The sequence below is a fragment of the Equus caballus genome, chromosome 5, assembly GCF_041296265.1.
Source record: "Equus caballus isolate H_3958 breed thoroughbred chromosome 5, TB-T2T, whole genome shotgun sequence".
In the NCBI taxonomy this organism is placed as follows: Eukaryota; Metazoa; Chordata; class Mammalia; order Perissodactyla; family Equidae; genus Equus; species Equus caballus.
In genome coordinates, this window is record NC_091688.1 from 39,392,944 (window position 1) to 39,414,999 (window position 22,056).

A 22,056-nucleotide genomic window follows, 5' to 3' on the forward strand; every position below is an offset into this window, starting at 1 on the left:
AATAAAAACAAACAACAACAACAAATGTTTGCCCTGAGACCTTTTATTTAAATCTCAATAGCTACAAGTTTACTGATTAGAAACTGTTTTAGTCAGTTAGAGATGCTGCATTAGTCAGGGTTCTCCAGAGAAACAGAACCAATAGGATAGATAGACGATGGATGGCTAGCTAGCTAAAAAGGGATTTATTATGAGGGATTGGCTCACTCCATTATGGAGGCTGAGAGGTCCCACAATCTTCCCTCTGGAAGATGGAGGCCCCGGAAAGCTGGTGGTGTTAGTCCCAGTCTGGGTCCACAGACCCAGAAATCAGGAGCACAGATGTCTGAGGGCAGAAGATGGATGTCCCAGCTCAGTCGAGGGCAAATTCATCCTGCCTCCTCCTTTTTGTTCTCTTCAGGCCCTCAGCAGGTTGGATGACACCCACCCACCCACAGTGGTGAGGGGGATCTTCTCTGCTTAGTCCACCAATTCTGATTCAAATTTCTTCTGGAAAGACTCTCACAGAACACTCAGAATTAATGATTTACCAGCTATCTGAGCATCTCTCAGCTGAGTCAAGTTGATACATAAAATTAACCATCACAGCTGCCATAACAAAACACGATAGACTGAATGGCTTAAACAACACAAAATGATTTCTCACGGTTCTGGAGGCTGCAAGGCCCAGGTCAAGGTCCAGCAGGGTTTAGTTTCTGGTGACACCTCTCTTCCTGGCTTATAGAATAGACTGCCTTCTTGCTGTGTCCTCATGTGGCAGAGAGAGACAGAGACAGAGACTAAACAGAGACAGAGAGAGAGAAAGAGAGAGAGAGTGAGAGCGAGAGAGCTCTGGTGTTTCTTCTTATAACAGCACTAATTCCATCATAAGGACCCCAACTTCTTGACCTTGTTTAACCTTAATATCTTCATTACTCCAAACACAGCCACTCTGGGGGTTAAGGCTTCAGTATATGAATTGTGAGGGGCACAAATATTCAGTCCATACCATTCCACCTGGCCCCCCCAAATTCATATCAAAAATGTATTCATTTCAACCTGACAGCCCCAAAAGTCTTAACTTGTTCCAACGTCAACCCTAAAATACAAACTCTCATCTAAATGTCATCTAAGTCAGATATAGTTGAGATTCAAGTCTGATTCTTACTGAGGCAAAATTCCTTTCCACCTGTGAATCTGTGAAACCAGATAAATTATGTGCTTCCAAAATACAGTTGTGGGACAGGCGTAGGATAGACATTCCCATTCCAAAAGGGAGAGAGAGGAATGAAGGAAGAGGTGATGAGAGCCAAACAAGTCCAAAACCTAGCAAGCCAAGTTCCATTAGGCTCGAGAATAATCCTCTCTGGCTCGATTCCCTGCCCTCCAGGCCCACTGGGTGGCAGCCTCACCCCCATGGTTTTAGGTGGGGGTCCTGCCTCCACAGCTCTGCAGGGCAGTCCCACCCCCAAAGTTTCGGGAGGAGGCATCTGGCCTATGGAAACTGGGGTGATGGCCCTCATGACCTCTGAGTTGCCTTCAGGGTCATTTTTCCCTCTTCTGGAAGAGCAGCGCAGGTTAGCAGCCCTGAGAGAGGAGGTGAATCCGGGCGGGGGAGCTTTAACGTAGAGGAGAGATGAGATGCATGAAGGCCCATGTGAGGAGATGAGAAAGGAACACAGGCCAGACATATGTTTAGCAGATGTGGGCTGATAATCATTTTATGGCGGTTTATCTACTGAAAAAGTCCCTGTTATCACGTCTTGTGAACCACAAGGCTCTTGTTTTACCTCAAAATATTTTGGGGGAGGTGACAGTATTTTCCCTTAGACCTCTCTAGAGTTATAACCATTCATCACCCCTACATTATTTCTCAACATATATCACTTTATTTAACCAGTTGACCACAACCTTAACCTTAACCACAACCACAGATAATAAACTAGAAAATTTTTTTGACGTAAAATTGGTATATAACATTTTAAAAGTTTCAAGTGTACAACAAAGTAATTCAGCATCTGTACACACTACAAAGTGGTGGCCACCCTAAGTCCATTTACCATCCATCACCATACAATTGAGCCCACGCACACGTATCACCCACCCTCTGATCCCTTTCCTTCTGGTAACCACCAACGTCTTCTCTGTATCTATGAGTTTGTTTTTGTTGTGTTTGTTTGTTCTGTTTTTTCAGATTCCACATATGAGTGAAATAATGCAGTGCTGTCTTTCTCCATCTGACATTTCACTTAGCGTAATACCCTCAAGGTCCATCTATGTTGCTGCAAATGGCAAGATTTCATTCATTTTTTACAGCTAAGTGATATTCCATTGTATGTGTGTGTGTATATATCTATATGTATATATACACACCACAGCTTCTTTATCCATTCATCCACTAATGGACTCTTAGGTTGTTTCCAAGTCTTGGCTCTTGTAATTAATGCTGCAATGACGTAGGGGAGCTTATATCTTTTTGAGTTAATGGTTTCGTGTTCTCCTGATAAATACCCAGAAGTGGAATAGTTAGATCATATGGGAGTTCTAGTCTTAATTTTTTGAGGAACTTCCATGCTGTTTTCCAAAGTGGCTGCACCAGTTTACATTCCCACCAACAGTGTTTGAGGGTTCCCTTTTCTCCACATCCTCACCAAGACGTGTTATTTCTTATGTCTTTGATAATAGCTGTCGGTGTCGCAATCCAATGTACACATCAGGATAGATGCGGAGAGGGCTGATGGCCACTCTGAGTTTATTGTAACCAGCGTTTCAATATATACATAGCTTACATCTGTTAAACATACACAGGTGTTCTGGATGAAATAATTAGCGAATGCCAAGAATTCTTAGTGATTTCTCAAGGAGCCCTCCCTCGGCGTCTGTTTTGATATTATCATGTTATTGCTGTGCTCGTACATTTTTATCTCGGAGCAGGCAAGGTCTCTTAGGCAACGGTCCCTCCTGCTCCCGATGTCGATACCATTTCTCCATCTGTGCCCCCAGGCAGCCGCCACCTGTCTTAGGTTGTCTCCCCCTGGAGGTCTTACCTGTCATTGGCTAACCGGCCTTCTCACCTCCGGGTCACAGTTTGTTGGCAAGCTTTTTCCAGTGATTATTAACCCTTCCTGTGTCAGGGGAGGCTACAATAGCCATTCTGATGAGCATCAGGTGACATTTCATTGTAGTTTTTATTTGCATTTCCCTGAAATTAGTGATGTTGAACATCTTTTCATGTGCCTGTTGGCCATTTGTATATCTTCTTCAGAAAAATGTCTATGTAGATTCTCTGTCCATTTGCCAGCCAGGTTGCTTGTTTTTGCATTGTATGTATTCTTTATATATTTTAGATATTAACCCCTTATCTGATGTAATATTTGCAAATATCTTCTCTCATTCAGTAGGTTGCCTTTTCATTTTGATGATGGTTTTCTTCTTTGTGCAGAAGCTTTTTAGTTTGATGTAGTTCCATTTGTTTTTTCTGCTTTTGGTTCCTTTCCCTTGGGAGTCATATCCATAAAAAACATTTCTAAGATCGATGTCAAGGAACTTATCACCTTTGTTTTATTCTAGGAATTTTATGATTTCATCTCTTATATTCAAGTCCTTAATCCACTTTGTGTTAATCTTTGTGCCTGGTGTAAGATAGTGGTCTAGTTTCATTCTTTTGCATGTGGCTGTCCAGTTTTCCCAAAACCATTTATTGAAGTGACTATCATCTCTCCATTATATGTTCTTGGCTCCTTTGTCATAAATTAATTGACCATATATTTCTAGGCTTATTTCTGAGCTCTCTGCTCTGTTCCATTGATCTGTGTGTCTGTTTTTATGCCAATACTATATTATGTTGATTGCTATAGGTTTGTAGTATCATTTGAAATCCGGGAGCGTGTTACATCCAACTTTGTTCTTCTTTCTCAAGATAGCTTTGGCTATTCAGGATCTTTTTTGGTTCCATACAAATTTTAGAATTATTTCTTCAAGTTCTGTGAAAATTGCCATTGGAATTTGAATGGAGATTGCATTGAATCTGTAGATTGCCTCAGATAGTATGGGCATTTTCACAATTTTAATTCTTCCAATTCATGGACATGGAATATGTTTCCATTTTTCTGTGTCTTCTTCAATTTCTTTCATCAGTGTCTTATAGGTTTCAGTGTACTAAACTAGAAAATATTTTAAAGAAATAGACACCTAAAGTATTATTTGGGATTGGCCTTGAATTTCTGCGTCCACACGTTAACCCATCTTAAGTGTTAGTGAAACTTGCCCTGCTGGTGAGTCTGAGTGTTGGACTCTGCGGTCCATCTTCCTTCACAGGCACCAGCGGTCTATGACCTAAGCTGCCTAAAGTGCAGCCTGTGTCAACCTGTTGAGATTAGAACTCCTATTTGCCACTGATGGGTGTGTCTGTAGGGGTGGGTGGGTCGAATGTGCACAGATGTTGAGGATGGACAGAAAGACCATGGGTTGTATTTAGGGAGGAGCTGAGAATTGGTTGTAGGGAGACTTGGGTTGTATTTTGGCAGGAGCTGAGAGCAAAGAATCAGAACCGTTTGTCTGTCTGCATCCCCATTTCCCCTCTCAGCAGAGCTGAATTCCCCACACCAAGGAAAGGGTGGAGTTTGCCCACATCAGCATGATGGCCTGCAGCCCCCATCCCTTCTTGGGTTTTACAGCAACTGTTCTATGCCTGGACAGCCAGAACAACATGACCTGCCGTTGGTTGAGCCTTTGCAATATGTGTGGCACTTTGGCTGGAAGAGAAGTCTACTTACATTACCCCCAATGTTATTTACAATCTTAATAATGACACATAGACTGGACTGATTACTACTACTAATAGTGATAAATATAACGACATATAATGATGGTAATAACTAATGCTTAATGAGTTCTTTCCATGTGCTAGGCATACTCTGAGTATTTTATTCATTCATCATTCATAAAATACTTAATGAGCTCCTACTGTGTACTAACTATGATTCTAAGAGGAGGACACGCAGAGAACGGGACAGACTCAGTCTCATGGATGGCACCTTGGAGCTGGGCAGAGAGCAGATAAACAAAGAAACAGGCCTGTGCCATCTGAGGTCATGCAGTGATAAGTGCCATGAAGAAACTACAAGCAGGGCACAGGGACAGTGAGTGACAGAAGGAGAACCAATGTGCGGCATTGTTTTCAGTAGAAGGGTCAGAGCCAGCCTCTCTCAGGAAGCATCATCTGAGTAGAAACTCGAATGCAGTGCAGGAGTGAGCCCTGCAAAGATCTAGGGCAGAAAGGGGGGGCACAGCAGGGTCCAAGTCTCTTAGGCAGGAATAACCTGGGCTGAAAAACAGGTCCCCTCACATTTAAAAATTTATCCTCTTTTTAGCATATAGTCTGTGAGTTTTGACAAACATACCCATTCATAGAACCACCACCACAGTCAAGTTAGAATATTCCATCCCCCCAAGAACCCTGTGTCCCTTTGTAGTGAAACTTTTCTGCCCCCCCTCACCCCACCCCCATCTCTGGCAGCCGACGATGTGTTTGCTGTCCCCGTCATTTGGCCTCGTAAGAAAATCACGACAGTGGCATCGTGCAGGCTGTAGTCCTGAGAGTGGCTCCTTCCACTTGGCACAGTGCGTGAGATTCATCCACGTTGCTGCAGTGTCAGCAGCTTGCTCTTTTGAAATTTGCTGAACGGGTTTCCATGTATGGACCTTGTCCATTTTGCTTATCCTATTCCCAGTTAGGGAATATTTGGGTTGTTTCCAGTTTGGGGCCACAATCAACAAAACTGCTAAAAACATTCGCGTGCAAGATTTGGTGTAAATGGAGGTTTCCCTTTCACCTGGGCAAACACCTAGGCCTGAGATTGCTGGGTTGAACAGCTAGTGTGCATTTAGCTTTACAGGAAACTGCCAAATTGAGAAAGAGTTTTTAAAATTTTTTAAATCTCAGTCTTTACAACAATTGTTTGGGGTGGGTCCCATCATTATCCCACATTCCACGTGTGGGTTCTGAGCTCTCCTGTGGTGGATCTCGGGAATTTGGGCTCAACTCTCTTGCCTGATGTAATTGCTTCTCTCTGCCCAGTGGCTTCTTTCTGGTCTCTCAGGCTGGTTTCCTCGGCTTTCTTGCAGTTTCTGCCTCTCCTAGCATGCAGGCTGGCCCAGGCCTTCTCCATCAGGACGTGTTCTCCCGTGGTGGTGCCATGGGGGGCTGCCCAGGCACTTCTGCCACAGTTGCCTGTTGAGGGGCCCCTGCCACTGTGCACTCCCCACTGTCCAACCTGAGGCTGCCCATGTCTGGGACATGGCTGGCTGTGTGCAGAATGCCAGCTCCTGCCTCTGGCAGAGCCACTGGTCTCCAGCTGCTGCCTCCTTCTGCCCCCTTCCCTGTCATGGCCCCAAGGAGACAGGAGGCAGCTCCCCCAGGTTGTTACTGGGTACTAGTCACCCTCCCAGCCTGGCACCAGCCCGGGGACACAGTGACCTAGCAGTCACTAGTTAGAACTGTGGCTTTACTTTGAGTTTCCGATGCGTTGACAACACCCTCTCTGATGCACCTCCACACGAACTAGACACATTCCTGCGGACAGGATTCACGCTCGTGTTTACAAACTCAAACAGGAGATGAAAGTACACGATAATAGTAATGTTCTCCTCCCTCTTGCTCCAGTTTTAGTCCTGCAATTACCAACTTCTGGTGTTAGTCATCTGGTGATTCGCACAAAAATATAAATAGCATGATAATATATGTAAATTATTGCTTTATTAGCTTTAGATAGTGTCTGTTAACTATGTTGTAGGAAAGATAAAGAATTTAGGGCATTATATGACCTTCCTTTCTCCCTGCCCTCTCTGCTTGCTGGTTTTGATCTGTAATGTTACTGGGTTTTCTAGTGGTTAGATGCATGCTTAAAAAGAGAGTACTTAAATCTCTATTTCTTGATGGATCGTCTTTACACAAAAATCTATTGATGCTCCACAACCCAGAACAAGGAAATTAGTGCACGTAGACTTCCCTCCGCTCTCCCCTCCAGATTTCTGCCAGCCATATTATCACTTTCATACTGAGCGTGTTTATAGCATTTAAATACTGAAGCAACTATAATTAAGTATTCTGTACATTGGGTTGATTCTGAAAAGTGAAAACCCTTAAACAGTGTTTAATGCATTCTGATTATGTAAACATTATTCACTGCAGAACCAAGTCCTCTGATTAGACTCATGGAAAAGGAAATAAAGGACTGTGTAATTAAACTTTGGGCACTCAAGGACAATGTTCTGTGAAAGAAGGTCTCTTTTCTTCCACTCCGTCATTTACCCACAATTACTGCACGCTTCAGTTTGCATCAAATTTGAACCATGACTTTCTTAAACTGTCTCGTTTTTCCCAAGGTTTCTAATTGCCATTTTATTTGTTGTTTTTAGAAAATCACATATATCTTCATTTTGTCATTAGAATTGACTAAGACCTGCTTAGGATCTTTATTTTGAGTTCTTATTCATGTAACTTGTACAGTGGAAATGACTTGCTTTCTGAATACAATCTGTACAGAGTCCTCTGACTGTTTTGGGGCCATTTGCTTCCTAGGGCTGCTGTGTGGTTGTCAGTTTAGGAGTTTTTCATTGCCCACTTGAGTCTCACATTTTCTTGGATCTGGGGTCATTTTCTTTTTTGGAATTCATTATCATTGCTGAAATTTAGATTTGCTGGGTGCATACTCCATCAGTGTAGCATAGCAGTTAAGAATTGGTCTCCTGAGTCTGAAATCTGTCTTCACCACTTATTAATTCTGTGCTCTTGAACAACTGTGTGCTCAGGGCCTTGGTATCCTCACCTATAAAATGGGTAGAATACAGCTCCCACACTGGGTATTTCAGGATGGGCTAACAGCGACCAATAAACAATACAAATTAATATTTTGGTGGATTCTGGGAGGGAGAGTAGTATATTGGTGTGCTCATGTGACCATCCTGGAGCCTGGCAGACAAGCGTATTTCTGAAGTAGTCATGAAGGACTGCTCTGCCACGATGCGCTCCCTGATTATCTCACGCTGTATTTTATGCCCAAGAATCCCACACGCGTGTGTCCAGACCTCCCTCCCAAGCCCAGACTCCCATCGCTGTCTCCACTTGCATGTCCAGTACACATCTCAAATGCAACTATTCAGAACTAAAGTCCTGATCTTCTCCTCCAAACTGGTTCCACTCACTATCTGTTTTCCGCTGCTAGAATGACAGCTCCCTGAGGACAGAGTTTTGATCTGTTTTGTTCACCGATGGATCCAAGTGCCTAGCACATGCCTGGCTCAGTTGTAGGCACTAAATAAACCTTGTCGAATGAATGAGTGAATGGCAGTGGGGAGAGCCAAGGTTCTCCCACACTGCCTTGCTCCACTGGTGCAGCTCTTTGAAGGTAACACCTGGAGGGGTCCATCTGGTTAATAAGTCCAGAGAGCAGAATCTCCTTAAGGGTAAGAGTCACAGGGAAGTGGCTTCCAGAGTGCAAGAAGGGAGACAAGAAACATGAGGATTTCCCACCCCAGCCATCACCAGGCCAACTGGTCTCAAGGGTTCTCTCCAGCTCTAACCTTCTGTGACCTCACACCCTGCTGAGCTCCCTGGCCCTGGAGGTGTTCCAGCATAGGCTGGATGATGTCTCAATAAGGATAACAAGGGGGGACTCAAGCATGAGAAAAGTACCAAGAGTGGATGACCTTCAAGTTCTCCTCTAATAATAAGATTTGATAATTAGGTGACTAGCCTCCCGCTTGTCTCTGCCATCTCCCAAAGCCAGAGTCACAGCCCTGGAATCCATGGCCTGCTGGGTGCTCTTGAGCCCTGTCCTGACCCTCACTGCTCCCCTATTACTCCATGGTCACGGCCAAAGAAGCTGGTTTCCTTTCCCTTCAGCATTTATTCTATGTTGGACGAGCAATATGGAATGTCCTTGACTGAGAGAGGACATACTGGACAGATGGAAGGGAGGCTAGAGAGGGACATCTGCCTCTCAGTCTTCCTCTTCCATCTCTTCTCCCAATTCTCGGCCCTTCTCACTGACATGGCTACATAGCCAGCTCTGGATGAGACCTATCCATCAGGATGCACTGTGGCTCTCCACGTGGAGCCACAGGTGGACATGTGGGTTCAGAGGTGTGGAGCAAGCCTGGGAGAGATCTGGATGAGAACAGTGACAATCAGGTGGGAAGTGATGCTGGAGGCTGGGATGAGGAGGAACGGCTCCAAGGGACCCATCAGCCTGAGTACTCTCATTTTGTCTCTTTTCCTCCTTGTTCTGGATCCTTCAGCTCCCTGGTGCCAGGAAACCTAGCGCTGCCGCATATGCTGCCCCTTGCCCAAAGAATTGGTATTTATTCCAAGCCCTCTTGTGAGCAAACAGCATGATCTTTGGTCAAGAAGAGACCTGGAAGAATGCCTCTAGGGAATTCACTCCTTTGCTCTTATTTCTCTGGAAAATGGCCAGATAACACCCAAATCACAAAGGTCAATCCCTGAAATGCTAAAAACCCATATTCCCACACCTCCTGCCTAATTATCCCATTCCCCTCATGTTAAAAAGGGTACCAAGAGATATTCCACTGTTTTTCTTCTGGAGTGTCTTTTTGGCAATTCAGCAGCTGCTTCACTGTAATGATGGGATCTGGACCAATAAAGCAAACAGAAACCAAGGCGAACTCTGTAATGAGCATATACACCTCACCATCTGCTTCTGAGGACACCTGCTCAGTGTGTACACAAACCTCCTCTCCTTCGATATGTAATCCGGTCAGCAGCTGTTATTATTTTTCCTGTTTACAGATGAGGGAACCAGAGCGTGGAGAGGCTAGATGGTGAGTGATGGACCCTTACAGGAGCCAGGCCTTCTGACTCCAAGGTTCATGCGCTCCTCTGCTTCTGCACAAATGCCTCTGTCCAAATGGGACTAGCGGCCCGTGAAGCCCATCCAGGCCATTTGGTGAAGTGGTTAAGAGCATGGACCTGGGCACTGGACAGTTCACACTCCAACTTACTAATCTGTCACTTTGGGTAAATTGCTTCATTTCTGTAAACTTCAGTTTCCTCATCTGTAAAAGGGACAGCAATGGATACTCATTGTGTAGGTTTGTTGTGAGAATTAAACGATGCATGCAGAAAGCCTAGAGTGATGCCTGACACATTAATTCTTCAACAAATAGTAACTATTCTTATGAGCTAGGTCTCTGTTGAGTGGGCAGAACTGATCAAAGGATCAGGAGGAGGGGAAGACAACAAGGTTGGCTAGTGGAAGTAGAGGGAGTTAAATCAGGAGACGTTGTGCAGGTCCAGCAGATGTCAAAAAGAAAGATGGACCTGAAGAGGGATAGAGGCGAAAACAGAAAGAGAAAGCAGGTGCACCGTTGATATGATTGACATTCTTTTAACCACAAAGTGAGGGAGGCCAGGCAGGCACCTCTCCTCCTTGAGGAGACCCCCAAATAATGCCCCTCTTCCCTGTCAGAGTTCTGAGCCAATTGAGAAACAGACCAAAAGATTTAATGGTGCCAATAGACCACCTTTGTGCCTGTGATGGTGAATTTTGTGTGTCACCTTGACTGGGCCATGGGGTGCCCAGACATCTGGAGAAACATTCTGGGTGTGTCAGTGCAGGTTTTTCTGGATGAGATTAACATTTGAATTGGCAGACTGAGCAAAGTGGATTTTTCTCCCTAATGTGGGTGAGCCTCATCCAATGGGTCAAAGGCCTGATAGAACAACAAACATTGACCCTCCTCCAAGTAAGGGGCGATTTCTCCTGCCTGAGTAGCTTCAAGCTGGATACTCATTTTACTTCCCACCCTGGACTCAAACTGAAATATTGGCTCTTTCTGGGTCTCAAACCTGCTGGCATTTTGACAAGAGCTACAGCATCAGCTCTTTTGTGTCTCCAGTTTGCCAAATGCAAATCTTGAGACTTGTCAGCCTCCATCATCACTGAGCCAATTCCTTATAATTAATCAAGCTCTGTCCTCTCTCTCTACATATATAGTCTATTGATTCTGTTTCTCTTGGAGAACCCTAATGCAATGATTAATAAAGCTGAGTTGTGAGAGCCAAATGGACTTGCTAACTGCCTACTCTCCAGGGTGACCTTGAGACAGCCCACCTGAGGGAAAATTTCGGTCTTCAGAGAAGATACACTTCTCTAGATTGCAGGCTTATGCTGGTCCTGGGTAGAGAGGAAGGAGAAAGAGAGCAAATCCTCACGCTTAGGACTTGGATAGAGTAGATTCACCAGTGAAGACGAGTGAACCAATGGCCCTCACCCACTAACTGAGGAAGAGTAAGGGGTGTTTAGAGAAAATGCTAATGTTCTGTAGCCTTTGTTCAGACCGTTGTGCTCATCCATTAAGCCTGTGGTTGATCAGGGGTGAGGTCAGCAGAAAGAATATCTAGACTGACCACGTATGAGGGGCTGCTCCTCCAAATCAGATATTCCATTTCTGTGCAGCCTCCTGGGAACACTGCTGGGCAGGCGGGGTTTTGTCCCTAGGGACCTCTGAAAGGGGTCAGAGCAGTGAGCAAGTTAGAGTCCACTCCAGGTCACTGGCACCCGACGCTGAGCATTTCCTCTCTGTTCTATTACCCATCCTGAGTTATTTCATCCACATGTTCGAGCTGTTTATCAGAGGCTCTGCAATGAGATCCGATGACATCATTGAGCCCTCCAATCATAACGTGCCAGCAGATAGATACTCTGATGATGAAAACAAACTCCATTCCATTAGGGAATCCTCAGAGAAGAAGACAGTTCAAAGGTTAAATTCCCAAGGAAATTAAAGCAAAATATTTTAAATTAAAAAGCCCAGCTGTTGTCCTCGATGTCTTATCTGGCTATGTCCTTGGTGGGGGTGTCCCAGTGCCTGAGCCAGGCAGGCCTCATTCCACACTGGTTGTGGCAGAGGGTGGCCCCCAGGACTGGGGGAATTTCTTTTGTCACCTCGGGGTGCTATCAATTCAACACTGAGCATCTGAGGGGCTCCATCCTCCCCCACCCAATGTTTTAATTACAGAATTTTCAAATTTTGGAAAACTTGAAAGAGAACAATGTAATGAACACTGGTGTGCCCTTCCTTGCATTCACCAATTGTCAATTTTCTTTGGGTTACGTTTGTACTCTTTCTCTCTCTCTCTCTCCACACACACACATTTTAAAAAGTTTTACTGAATCATTTGAAAGTATTTCAAATATTTTCAAAAGTATTTCTAAAGTAATGTCAGATTATCGATTCAATAGTATCAGTAATACATAGTCCATATTCAACTTTCTGTAATTATCTCCAGAATTTCTCCGATGTTTTTTTCTCTGGATCCAGAATCCAATCAAGGTTCCTCTGAGGTTGTTGTGTGTCTTCAGCTTCCCTTAGTCTCGCTGCCCTTTTGTTTTGTCTTTCGTGACTGTAGCCGCCCCTGACACAGGAAGGGTTAATAATCACTGGAAAAAGCTTACCAGCAAACTGTGACCAGGAGATGAGAGGGCCGGTTAGTCAATGACGGGTAAGACCCCGGGTTTGGGGGGGGTGGGGGTGCAACCTAAGACAGGCGGCGGCCGCCCGGGGGCACAGATGGAGAAACAATATCGATATCGGGAGCAGGAGGGACCGTTGCCTAAGAGACCTTGCCTGCTCCGAGATAAAAATGTACGAGCACAGCAATAACATGATAATATCAAAACAGACGCCGAGGGAGGGCTCCTTGAGAAATCACTAAGAATTCTTGGCATTCGCTAATTATTTCATCCAGAACACCTGTGTATGTCTAACAGATACAAGCTATGTATATATTGAAATGCTGGTTACAATAAACTCAGAGTGGCCATCAGCCCTCTCCGCATCTATCCTGATGTGTACATTGGATTGCGACACCGACAGTGACTTCCGCAGTTTCGGGAGTCTCTCTCCAAATGGCCCAGGTTCTGAATTTGTTCATCTTCTCCCATAGGTTCTGGGTGAGCTTCTTTGACAAGAGCACTCTAAGGGGGAGCCTGGACTCGCCCCTGCTCCCACCAGAGGGCACATAGGGTCAGTGGCGCCCACTACTGGTGATGCCATGTCTGATCACATCATTAGGACTGGCCCTGCCAGCTCTCTCCATTGTAAAGGTACATTCCCCCTTTTGATTGACAAGTACTGAGAGTGGTGATGCATTGAGATCCTGTGGATGGCCTGTTGCCCAGCAACCTCTCATCCAGTAATTTTAACATCCATTGGTGATCCCTGCCTGAAGCAATTGTTACCAGGGGATGGCAAAGTGATTTCCTAAGGTCAACATTCCTTCAACACTTACTATCTCTGTTTTCTTCTGTAAAGAAAAGCTTTTGCCTACCCTTTTTTTCTTTTGAGAATAGTTATCTCACGAATTCTTTTCAAATTCAATGTTATAGCTTGTTACTACCAACATTCTTTTTCATGCTCACATTATCCCAAGGTTAGTAGTTACTAGTTAGTAGATGGTTTGTCTTACAATTTGCCACATACTGAATGTTTGTGTCTCCTCCAAATTCATTATGTTGAAACCTAATCCCCCATGTGATGGTAGTAGGAGAAGGGGCCTTTGGGAGGTGATTAGGTCATGAGCACAGGGCCCTCACAGAGGGGATTAGTGCTCTTATAAAAGAGGCCCCATGGAGCTCCCTTGCCCCTTCTGCCATATGAGCACATGTCTATGAACCAGGAAGTAGGCCCTCACCAGACTCTGACTCTGCCGGCAACTTGCCTGTGGAAATCCCAGCTTTCAGAACTGTAAGAAATAAATTTCTGCTGTTTATAAGCCACACAGTCTATGATATTTTTGTTATAGCAGCCCGGGCAGACTGAGACACTATTTAAAACAATCTAGAGAGTAACCAGGACACGTCAGTCTATGCAGCACTGGCCCTAGACTCACCAACTGTAGAAAATGATGTGGATTAAGGCTACTCCAGGTAAAGAAGCCCAAGGTGACCTGGCCTACGTGCCGAACTATATGACCCGGTGGATTTTTATGGTATGAATTAGGGCTGCCCCAGGGAGAGAAGCCCAAGGAATCCTCACCTACATGCCGATCTATATGACCAGATTCATATCTAAAGTTATATGACCGCATAATAACCAGACCCCATCTGCACTGAAATCATTTAATGACTTTTTACATCATCTTTTCTTTTTCCAGTAAAAATAAGTCACGTACCCATGCCTTATAAAATTAGCCCTAACCCTCAACTCAGGGCGGCAGCAGGAGCTCTGACTGCCTGTGAGTCCTGTCCCCATGCTATTCTGTACTATTCTCTAAATAAAAGAGCACCACTGCCAGACCTTGAGAGTCCAAGAAATCTTTCTTTTGACTCCTCGGCTCACAGATCCCGCATCAGAAAAGAAGCCAGTCTCAAGCTCCTGAGCAGTTATCCCAATAAAATCATGGCCCCAGGACCCGGCATTTAGTGTTGCCAAAGAGACTGTGTCTGAATCATGGAGGGGAGATGGAAAACATCTCTTTAATGTTAGTCTTGCCAGAATGACCACAATCTTTATATCTGTCTGGAGTCTACAATTGTAACTCAAGTGGAAGAGGTCTTTCCAGAAGAGGTTTGCTTTGCCAGGATGCAAAGGGGAGGGGGAAGGAGGAGACATCCACCTGGGAGGAGCCTTCCTCTCCCCTTGAGGAATTTTAACATTTCCTATCTTAAGCCTGGTGCTTCTGCTTTCCCTGAGCCTCACAGAGGGTGAGCTTCATTGTGTCACGTGGCCTCCATAATAAGGTGGGAACAGAGCTTTTCCTCTGGTCCCGGGCTACTCTTGCCATTGGCATCTCTTGATTTGCAATTAGGCCTAAGTCCTGCCTCCCAGGGCCTGCTTGCCCCAACTCCACCCTTGGGTTAGCTGCAGTTCTGTGGTGGAGACAAGGTCTCTCCCTCGTGCTCTTCAAGGCAGCACGGGGCGCAGTTCAGGCTCTTGTCTCTGGTGTCTGGTTTCCTTTTTGAAAGGCTCAGCTGAGGCTGGGGCAGCAGGTGCAGCGCTGCCTATCTTGGCAAGAACCTAACACCTAACAGCTTGAAAAGCTTTAGGACACGCAAGAAGTCAGCTGCCTTAGATTAAAAGCAGAAAATATTGCCCTGGCTCCCAATATGTCAAAGGCCTTTCATGAAAAAGTTCTTTTTTATGGTTGAATCTTTGCCGCTGTCACAGCTGTTCAGGAAACCCACATCTGTTAAAACAAAAGTGGGTATTTTTCAAGGCCCTGGCTTTGCTGAGGCTCTCACCACGCCCTCCCACATGCTGAGGCCACATGCTGGGCATCTGACTGTTAGGTCCCACGTGACCACCATTTGGCTGAAACTCTGTGTAGCTTGAGGCCTATGGATCCTGCTGTCTTAGCTATGGTTCCCTAGAAAATAGCCTGAAGCAAAAGCTCACGTGCTAACCCATTATGAGTGAGTACAATCCCAGGGAAGCAGGAGTGAGAGGGGATGGGGAGGCTGGGGGAGAAGGAGGACACATGTGAGGGTGTGTGTACCTGACTTGGCCACAGCTTACAATAGGTTAATGGCTTGTTCTCTAAGGATGTCCTCTGAGAGGTCACATAAAGCCTTTGTATCTCTGAGTAGTCCATTGAGGAAGGGTTTAGAGTGGAGAAAAGGAGCAAAATTTATTCACTGATTGCAATATCCCATTGCTAAGGTCAACTTCTCTGCACGTCTGCACTTCAGCCCAAGAGAGGAGCCCCAGGGTGGAGCTGGAAGGTGCATGATGTATGTGAGGGAGGTGCTGTCAGGTCATGCCTCCATGGGAGGAACTGGGACCCTTGCCTGGTAGAGGAAGCTGTCTGAATTCATAACCACAGGAACAGCGCAAGCCGCATCTAGGGCCGCTCCAGCCTAAAGAGTCCAGTGCACCTGCTCACCCCTGCTTAGTGGTCAGTGTGCGCAGCCCCAGCCCCAAAGCCCTTGGTCAAAGCCAGTCCAAGCTCTAGAGACTTGCCAAAAAACACTGCAGCCTAAGGCTTGGAGCTCCTCCCCCCAGTTCAGCATCCAAAAGCCCACTTCGTTCCAAACAGATTGATGGCTCTTGGTCAATTGCCATGAAGAACCACAGTAAAACCCACACGGCCTGTGCGGGGTAAGCACCTCCAAAGCGTGAAGCCACCTGCCCTGGTTGGAGCAGAAGTCTCCATCTCTCACTGTGCATTTTGCTCCCCTGACTTCTCTATTTTTATTTCTTAAGGTTTGAACCCTCATGAGTCAAATATTGAGGTTGGGGTTACGCCTGTGAAACCATAAGCAGCCTTCTGAGAGGCATGTCCTTTTCAAACTTAGAGCAGAGGAGAACACAAGCTCCTGTGGGCTGCTGTTGGCCTTGAGGACAGGAGACCGAGAGGCATGGCCGTGCAGGCCCGTGTTAACCTTCTAAGCCCACTAGACACATAAGGAACTGTTCCTCCTCTGGGGAATGAGTGAGGGCAGGAGTGTTACACTCACGGAACCCCTTCCCCATAGGAGGAAACAACAGGAGTGGAGGAGAAGACATTCCACTCTCAAGTCCCCAAACTCCAGGGCCCTCGTGCCAAGATCTCTTAAAAGCTTTCTCACTGGGCTTTGATCTGGGGGCCACTCCAGGAGAGCCAGTGAGTTCCTGATGCTCAAGAAATCTCCTTGAGTGGTGAGGGACTGTCTTCCCTCCTCTAAGCAATTATCTAGGGGTCCTGTCTTCCCCTGGCTGGAGTTCAGATGGGAGGTAAAATGCCCAGGGCCCCTCACTGGATCACCATCTCCTTCCCTATCATCATCCTTAGTGAACTCTAGACATCAGCTCATAAAGGATATATGAGGAGCCAGGGAAGTGCTCAAGAGTGGTGTGGCCACTTCTTAGTTGACCCTGTGGGGATGTGTCTAGAAGCTGCTCTTCAGAACATGTGGGTAACTATCAACTGTTGAGCTCAGCATTGGGGCTTTAAATGTTACTCTGAGAAAACAGGAAAAGTCTCATTCCACACTACTGCCCATTCATTGTTTCACTAGGAATTGAGTATCTATGATTTACCAGGTCCGGTGCTGTGTGTTGGGGGTAATGTGAGGATGCAGGGAGGATTCTAAACTAGAGCAAGTCATAACACTCGATGCTGGAGAGGCCTTAAATAGTTCAGGGAGAGAAGCAGACACACACACACATATGCACACGTACATGCACACAAACACACACACTCCTGCAAGGACTACAAGAAATGTCGATTCAAAAGGCTATGGAAACCCAGAAGGAAAAGTGAGGCTTCATTTGACATTTGAACTTGGTCTTGAAGGATGAGTGAGTTTGACAGAGAGGACAAAAAGAGAAAAGTTAGTAGGAAAAGGCATAGCATGTGCAAAGTCACGGCTGCTTGAAAGGAAGTGGTACAGACAGGAAATCGAGAGGTTTGTGTGGCAGCAGCACACGGTGTATGTCCTTGTTGGTTCAGGGGGATATTGGGAGATGAAGCTGAAGCGGAAGTTGGATCTAAATCATAAAGAGACTCGTGTTCCATGATAGAGTCTGAACTCTGGGTAATTCAAGGATTTCCAGCAGAGGAATAAACAGGGTTGGGATTTAGGAAGATCGTACTGGCAGTCCTGCTGGGGATGGTTCTGCTCGGAGTGAGTCTGCAGGTAAGGAAGGCAGTTCTGAGGCTCCTACAATAGTCCTGGTGGTAGGTGATGGAGGCCTGCCCTAGAGCAGGGGCAGTGGGGACGGACAGGAGGACAGGATTTGAGATATTTAGGGAAGAAAGTTGGCTGAATTGGACTGGGTGACCAAGTCAATGTAGGGACTCAGAGATGGCTATGTATCTTCCATCTTGGGTGACTGGGAAGAGTGGGTACCTTCTCTAACAGGTGCCTCCAACTAAAGAAAGAAGGTACCTGGGTACTTTCAACTAAAAAAAAAGACGAAGGGAGGGAGGAAGTCCTGGGTTTAGTTTGGTATGGGCTCTGTCACTAATTGGTGGTGTCATTTTCAGCTGGTTGCTTCTGCTTTCTGGTTCTCAAGTTCCAACTACAAAACTAGAGAGTTGTCCTGGATACACTCTAAGTTCTCTCAGAACATCAACCATTGGCGACTCCAAGTCTCACTGAGTAAAAGTACTAGGGGAGCCTGATGGAGAGACGGGTTAACTCTGGTAGGGGCTAACATTTGAGTTGGGGCACGAAAAATGAGCAGGATTCCAGTGGATGGAAATGACGAAGAAAGGCTTCCTAGGAGGAGGAAGTATGGAGGGTCTGTTTTAGGGAATGGAGCAGTTCACCCCCTGACTGGGTGCAGAGTATGGAGGGCAACAAGGATGGGAGAGGCTGAGAGGTAGGTAGGCAGCACCAGTGGAGAAAGACCTTGAATGCCCTATGAAAAAGACTTTATTCCAGGGCAATGACCCCCACTGGACAGTCCATTGGAGAGTGGAGCTCAAGATAAGGTGTGATGGGTATCATACAAGTGGAGCAAAACATCCCATGGTGCAGGGCTGGGATAGATCAACTTTGCCTGGTGAAGGCTGAGGGGTATACATATTCACAGTGTATTCACTCCCTCTTTTCAGGGGAAAGTGTGAGGCCTGAGGTGGGGAAACAAAGATGGTGGCAGCTGCATTTCCTCTACCCAGGGTAGCTGATGAGGTCCTACACGTCGCAGAGAAGTTCTCTCAGCAACAGCAGCTGGTGGTGTCCCAGTGGAAGGACAGCAGAGGGAGCAGTGTGCCCTGCGTGAAGGCCCCCATGCAGTTAGGCAGTGGGCAGGCAAAGCTCACGCTGCTTCTCCACAGGCCTCTTCCAAGACCTATGGGGCCTCAGTACTCAGTGTGGTGCTGGGACCAGCAGCATCAGCATCCCCTGGGAGCTTGTTAGAAATGCAGAATCTTAGCCTCCACCCAAACCCACTGACTCAGAATCTGCGTGTTTCTTTTTGTTTTGTTGTTTTGGTGAGGAAGATTGTCCCTGAGCTAGCATCCATGCCAGTCTTCCTCTATTTTGGATGTAGGATGCCACCGCAGTATGGCTTGACGAGTGGTGTGTAGGCCCACTCCTGGGATCCGAACCTGCTAACCCCAGGCCACCAAAGCAGAGTGCACAAACTTAACCAGTATGCCACTGGGCCAGCCCCCAGAATCTGCATTTTAACAAGATCCCCATGCTGAGCCCTAAGCACGTTAAAACTTGAGAAGGCTTCCCGCTCGCTGAACACAGCTTTCCTCACTCAAACTCTTTCTCCTAGTTTATTTCGTATTCAGGGAAGACAGAAGAGTACCCCTGGAATTCCTAGGGAGCACATGAGCCAAATGCCAGTCAGAGGGTAGGAATGCTTCATAATTATCCCGAGTATCTTCCTCATTCATTCACTCATTCAATTAAATAATAATAGATCACGGCCTATATCCCAATATGCCTTCTCTCTGCATTCCTGGTCCTCCTGGCCACGAATGTGCTGGGTTACATCTGGCAGAATGGGAAGAGTCTGGAACCTGGGGTGTGAAATCCACTTAGCTGGGCAGATAGATGTTGGCACATGGGCAGGAGAGAATTTATCCTGGTATGAGGTACTGACCTCAAAGTTTCACACAGCCAGGGGAGTGTGAAATGCATTCCCATTATGGGGAGGTCCATAACAAGCCCAGTGTACGTGTCTCCAGGGGTGTGTGCTGTCCCTTCTGGCAGAGCACCACAGTAGCCCACCAGGCTGCTGGCTGTTGAGAAATGGACCCACTGAGATGTCCATGACGGAGTACAGGAGCAGTCCTCATTGAGGAATGGTGGGGGTGTGTGTGCAAGTAGGACTCAAAATAGTGACCTAAGCTGAAGCCCACGAAGGAAGCCAGGGGATGTGATGGGCCCCAGGTTGGGACCAACATGTCGTTAGACACAAAGACCACGAGGGCAGGGCTGTAACTTGGGAAATAGGCAGGAGTCCTGCAGAGCCTTGTGTTCTAGTCAGACTGAGGGTGCAGGCACTTGACACAGAGGCCACTGGATGTGGCCTGGGGCAGTTTAAGTCTTCCTACTTCGATGATTCCCTCTTCCCCAAGGATGGCTTTCGGGGGCAGAGGCTGAAACAGCAGTCAGGGAGCTGTGTGGACTCATCGGAGAGGAGCCGAGGAAGCCAAGAACTGAGGCCGAGAGGCTGGAGTTGAAGCCACCCTCACCTGGGAGTAGATGACAGAGGAATCCTGGGGGAAAGAGAACACAAGTGAGGCCAGATCCTGGCGGGCCCATGGCGGGAGGGCACGCGGGTCGCGGGACTCACCGAGTTCTTGAAAAACCTTGGTGCAGAGGCTGCTGTGGAAAGAAGGGAAGTGTTCAGCTGTGAAAGGCCCACTCAGAGCTCTCTCCTTGGCTCTGTGCTGTTAGCCCAGACACAGCTGCCTCTCAGGGCCCCCTTGCCCTGTGTGGGACGTCAGGCATTCCTTTCGTCCTCTCTCTGTGCTGTCACCGCACCTTTCCTAAGCTCCTCAGCCTCAGGGCTTTGACCAACTCTCCCCTCAACAGCACTTCCCACTTTGTTCCCCGCTCGGAGCTCCCTAGGGGCTCTCAAAAAAATCTACCCTTTATCTTGTTAGTGCTTTGATCATAGATTCATAGCACCGTTCATGGAGATGCAGCGTGGCCCGGAGCAGAGGCAGGACCCTGGTTTAGAGAGTGGAATCGAGGTCCAGACCACCTCAGACTGAGCCCTGGGTCGGCCGTGCCTTTCCTGGGCAAGTCACTCTACATCTCCTGCCTCGGTTGTCTCATCTATATGATGGGAATAATAGTATCACCTACCTTCAGAGTTAGTGTAAATTGATGTATTTATGTGTGCGTGTGATTTCTAATACCTGTCATGACTGCGCAGTTCCTACGTGCCAGGTACAGTTCTGAGTGCTATAAATAAGCAACAAACAAACTATAAATGTATGTGTGTGCATGTATTTATGGCACATATATTCAGAGTGTATTTATTTATAGCACTCAGAACTGTACCCAGCACATAGGAACTGCTCAACACATGCTGATGCGATGTTAGAAGTTATGATTATTGCCATATTGTCTTAAAACTGGAGTGAAATATGACATTCTTCAAACAGGGCTCTCTCCTTTTCACCTGGAACGAGCATCAAGCCTCCCTGGAGCTGCGCTGAGGAGCAGAGCTTGGTCCAGAGCCTGGACTCTGGAGACAGATTCATCCGTGATTTACAAGCTATGTGGCTTCTGGCCAGTCATTTAAGGTCTCTCTGCCTCAGTTCCCTCATCTGTAGAATGAGGATGATAACAATCCTCAATCTCAAAGTAGGTTGTAAGTGTGAATGCGTTCATGTGTGTTAGAGGAGGACCATTGAACCAAGAATGGGGCACAAACACGGTCCATTTGACTTTATACAAGAGGGATCAGAAAACCAGAGAGGGAAGCAGAATGGCTAAAATCACACAGCATGTTTTACAGAGGAGAGTTAGAAAGGCATCTGTTCCAAAGACTGTCCTGCTCTTAGTGGGAGGAAGCCAGGCTGGGACCCACTACCGAGGACCATCTACCCTGAGTAAAGATGACAACATGGCCAGACAACCAGCATAGAGTCATCCTCAAAGCTGCTTACTACACCGCTGTTGTAATAGCATTTCCTCCTTGTCTTCTCATTTGACCCTCACAGTCACCCTGTGAGATGATGTGGTGGGCAGAATAGTGCCCCCTTCCCAAAGACGTCCATGTCCCAATCCCTGGAACGTGCGAAAATGGGACCTTAGAAGGGAAAAGTGGCTTTGCAGATGTGACTAAGACTAAGGACCTTGATATTTTCCAAGTGGGATTTTAAGGAGGTCTTGAGAGTCAGAGAACTCCTCCCAGCTGTGGTCAGAGGGAGACCTGACCAGGGAAGATGGTCAGAGAGATGCAACCTTGCTGGCTTTGAAGATGGAGGAAGGGGCCATGAGCGACGGAAGGGGGTGTCCTTTAGAAGCTGGAAAAGGCAAGGAAATACATTCTCCCCTGATGCTTCCAGAAAGGAACGCAGCCCTGTTGTCGCTTTGTTTCTAGCCCAGTGAGACCTGTGTCACACCTCTGACCTACAGCAAGGTAAGATAATAA

General features: G+C 46.6%; 1 protein-coding gene across 5 annotated transcripts in view; it reads right to left on the reverse strand.

Annotated features, from left to right (window-relative positions):
• Positions 1 to 19,202: 19,202 nt before the first annotated feature.
• LOC100147077 (Fc receptor-like protein 5) overlaps positions 19,203 to 22,056 on the reverse strand; it is a 58,731-nt gene continuing 55,877 nt past the window's right edge. For 4 of the 5 annotated variants that reach the window (XR_011438677.1, XM_070267001.1, XM_070267003.1 and 1 more), the window contains 2 exons: positions 20,242 to 20,273; positions 19,203 to 20,164 (listed from right to left, as the gene is read on the reverse strand). Coding sequence is in view for 4 of the 5 variants with exons in the window: in XM_070267001.1 (XP_070123102.1) it covers positions 20,075 to 20,164; positions 20,242 to 20,273 (122 nt within the window). In the remaining variant the exon portion in view is untranslated. The remainder of the gene's footprint in view (positions 20,165 to 20,241; positions 20,274 to 22,056) is intronic. The other variant, XM_070267002.1, reaches the window with a different exon arrangement.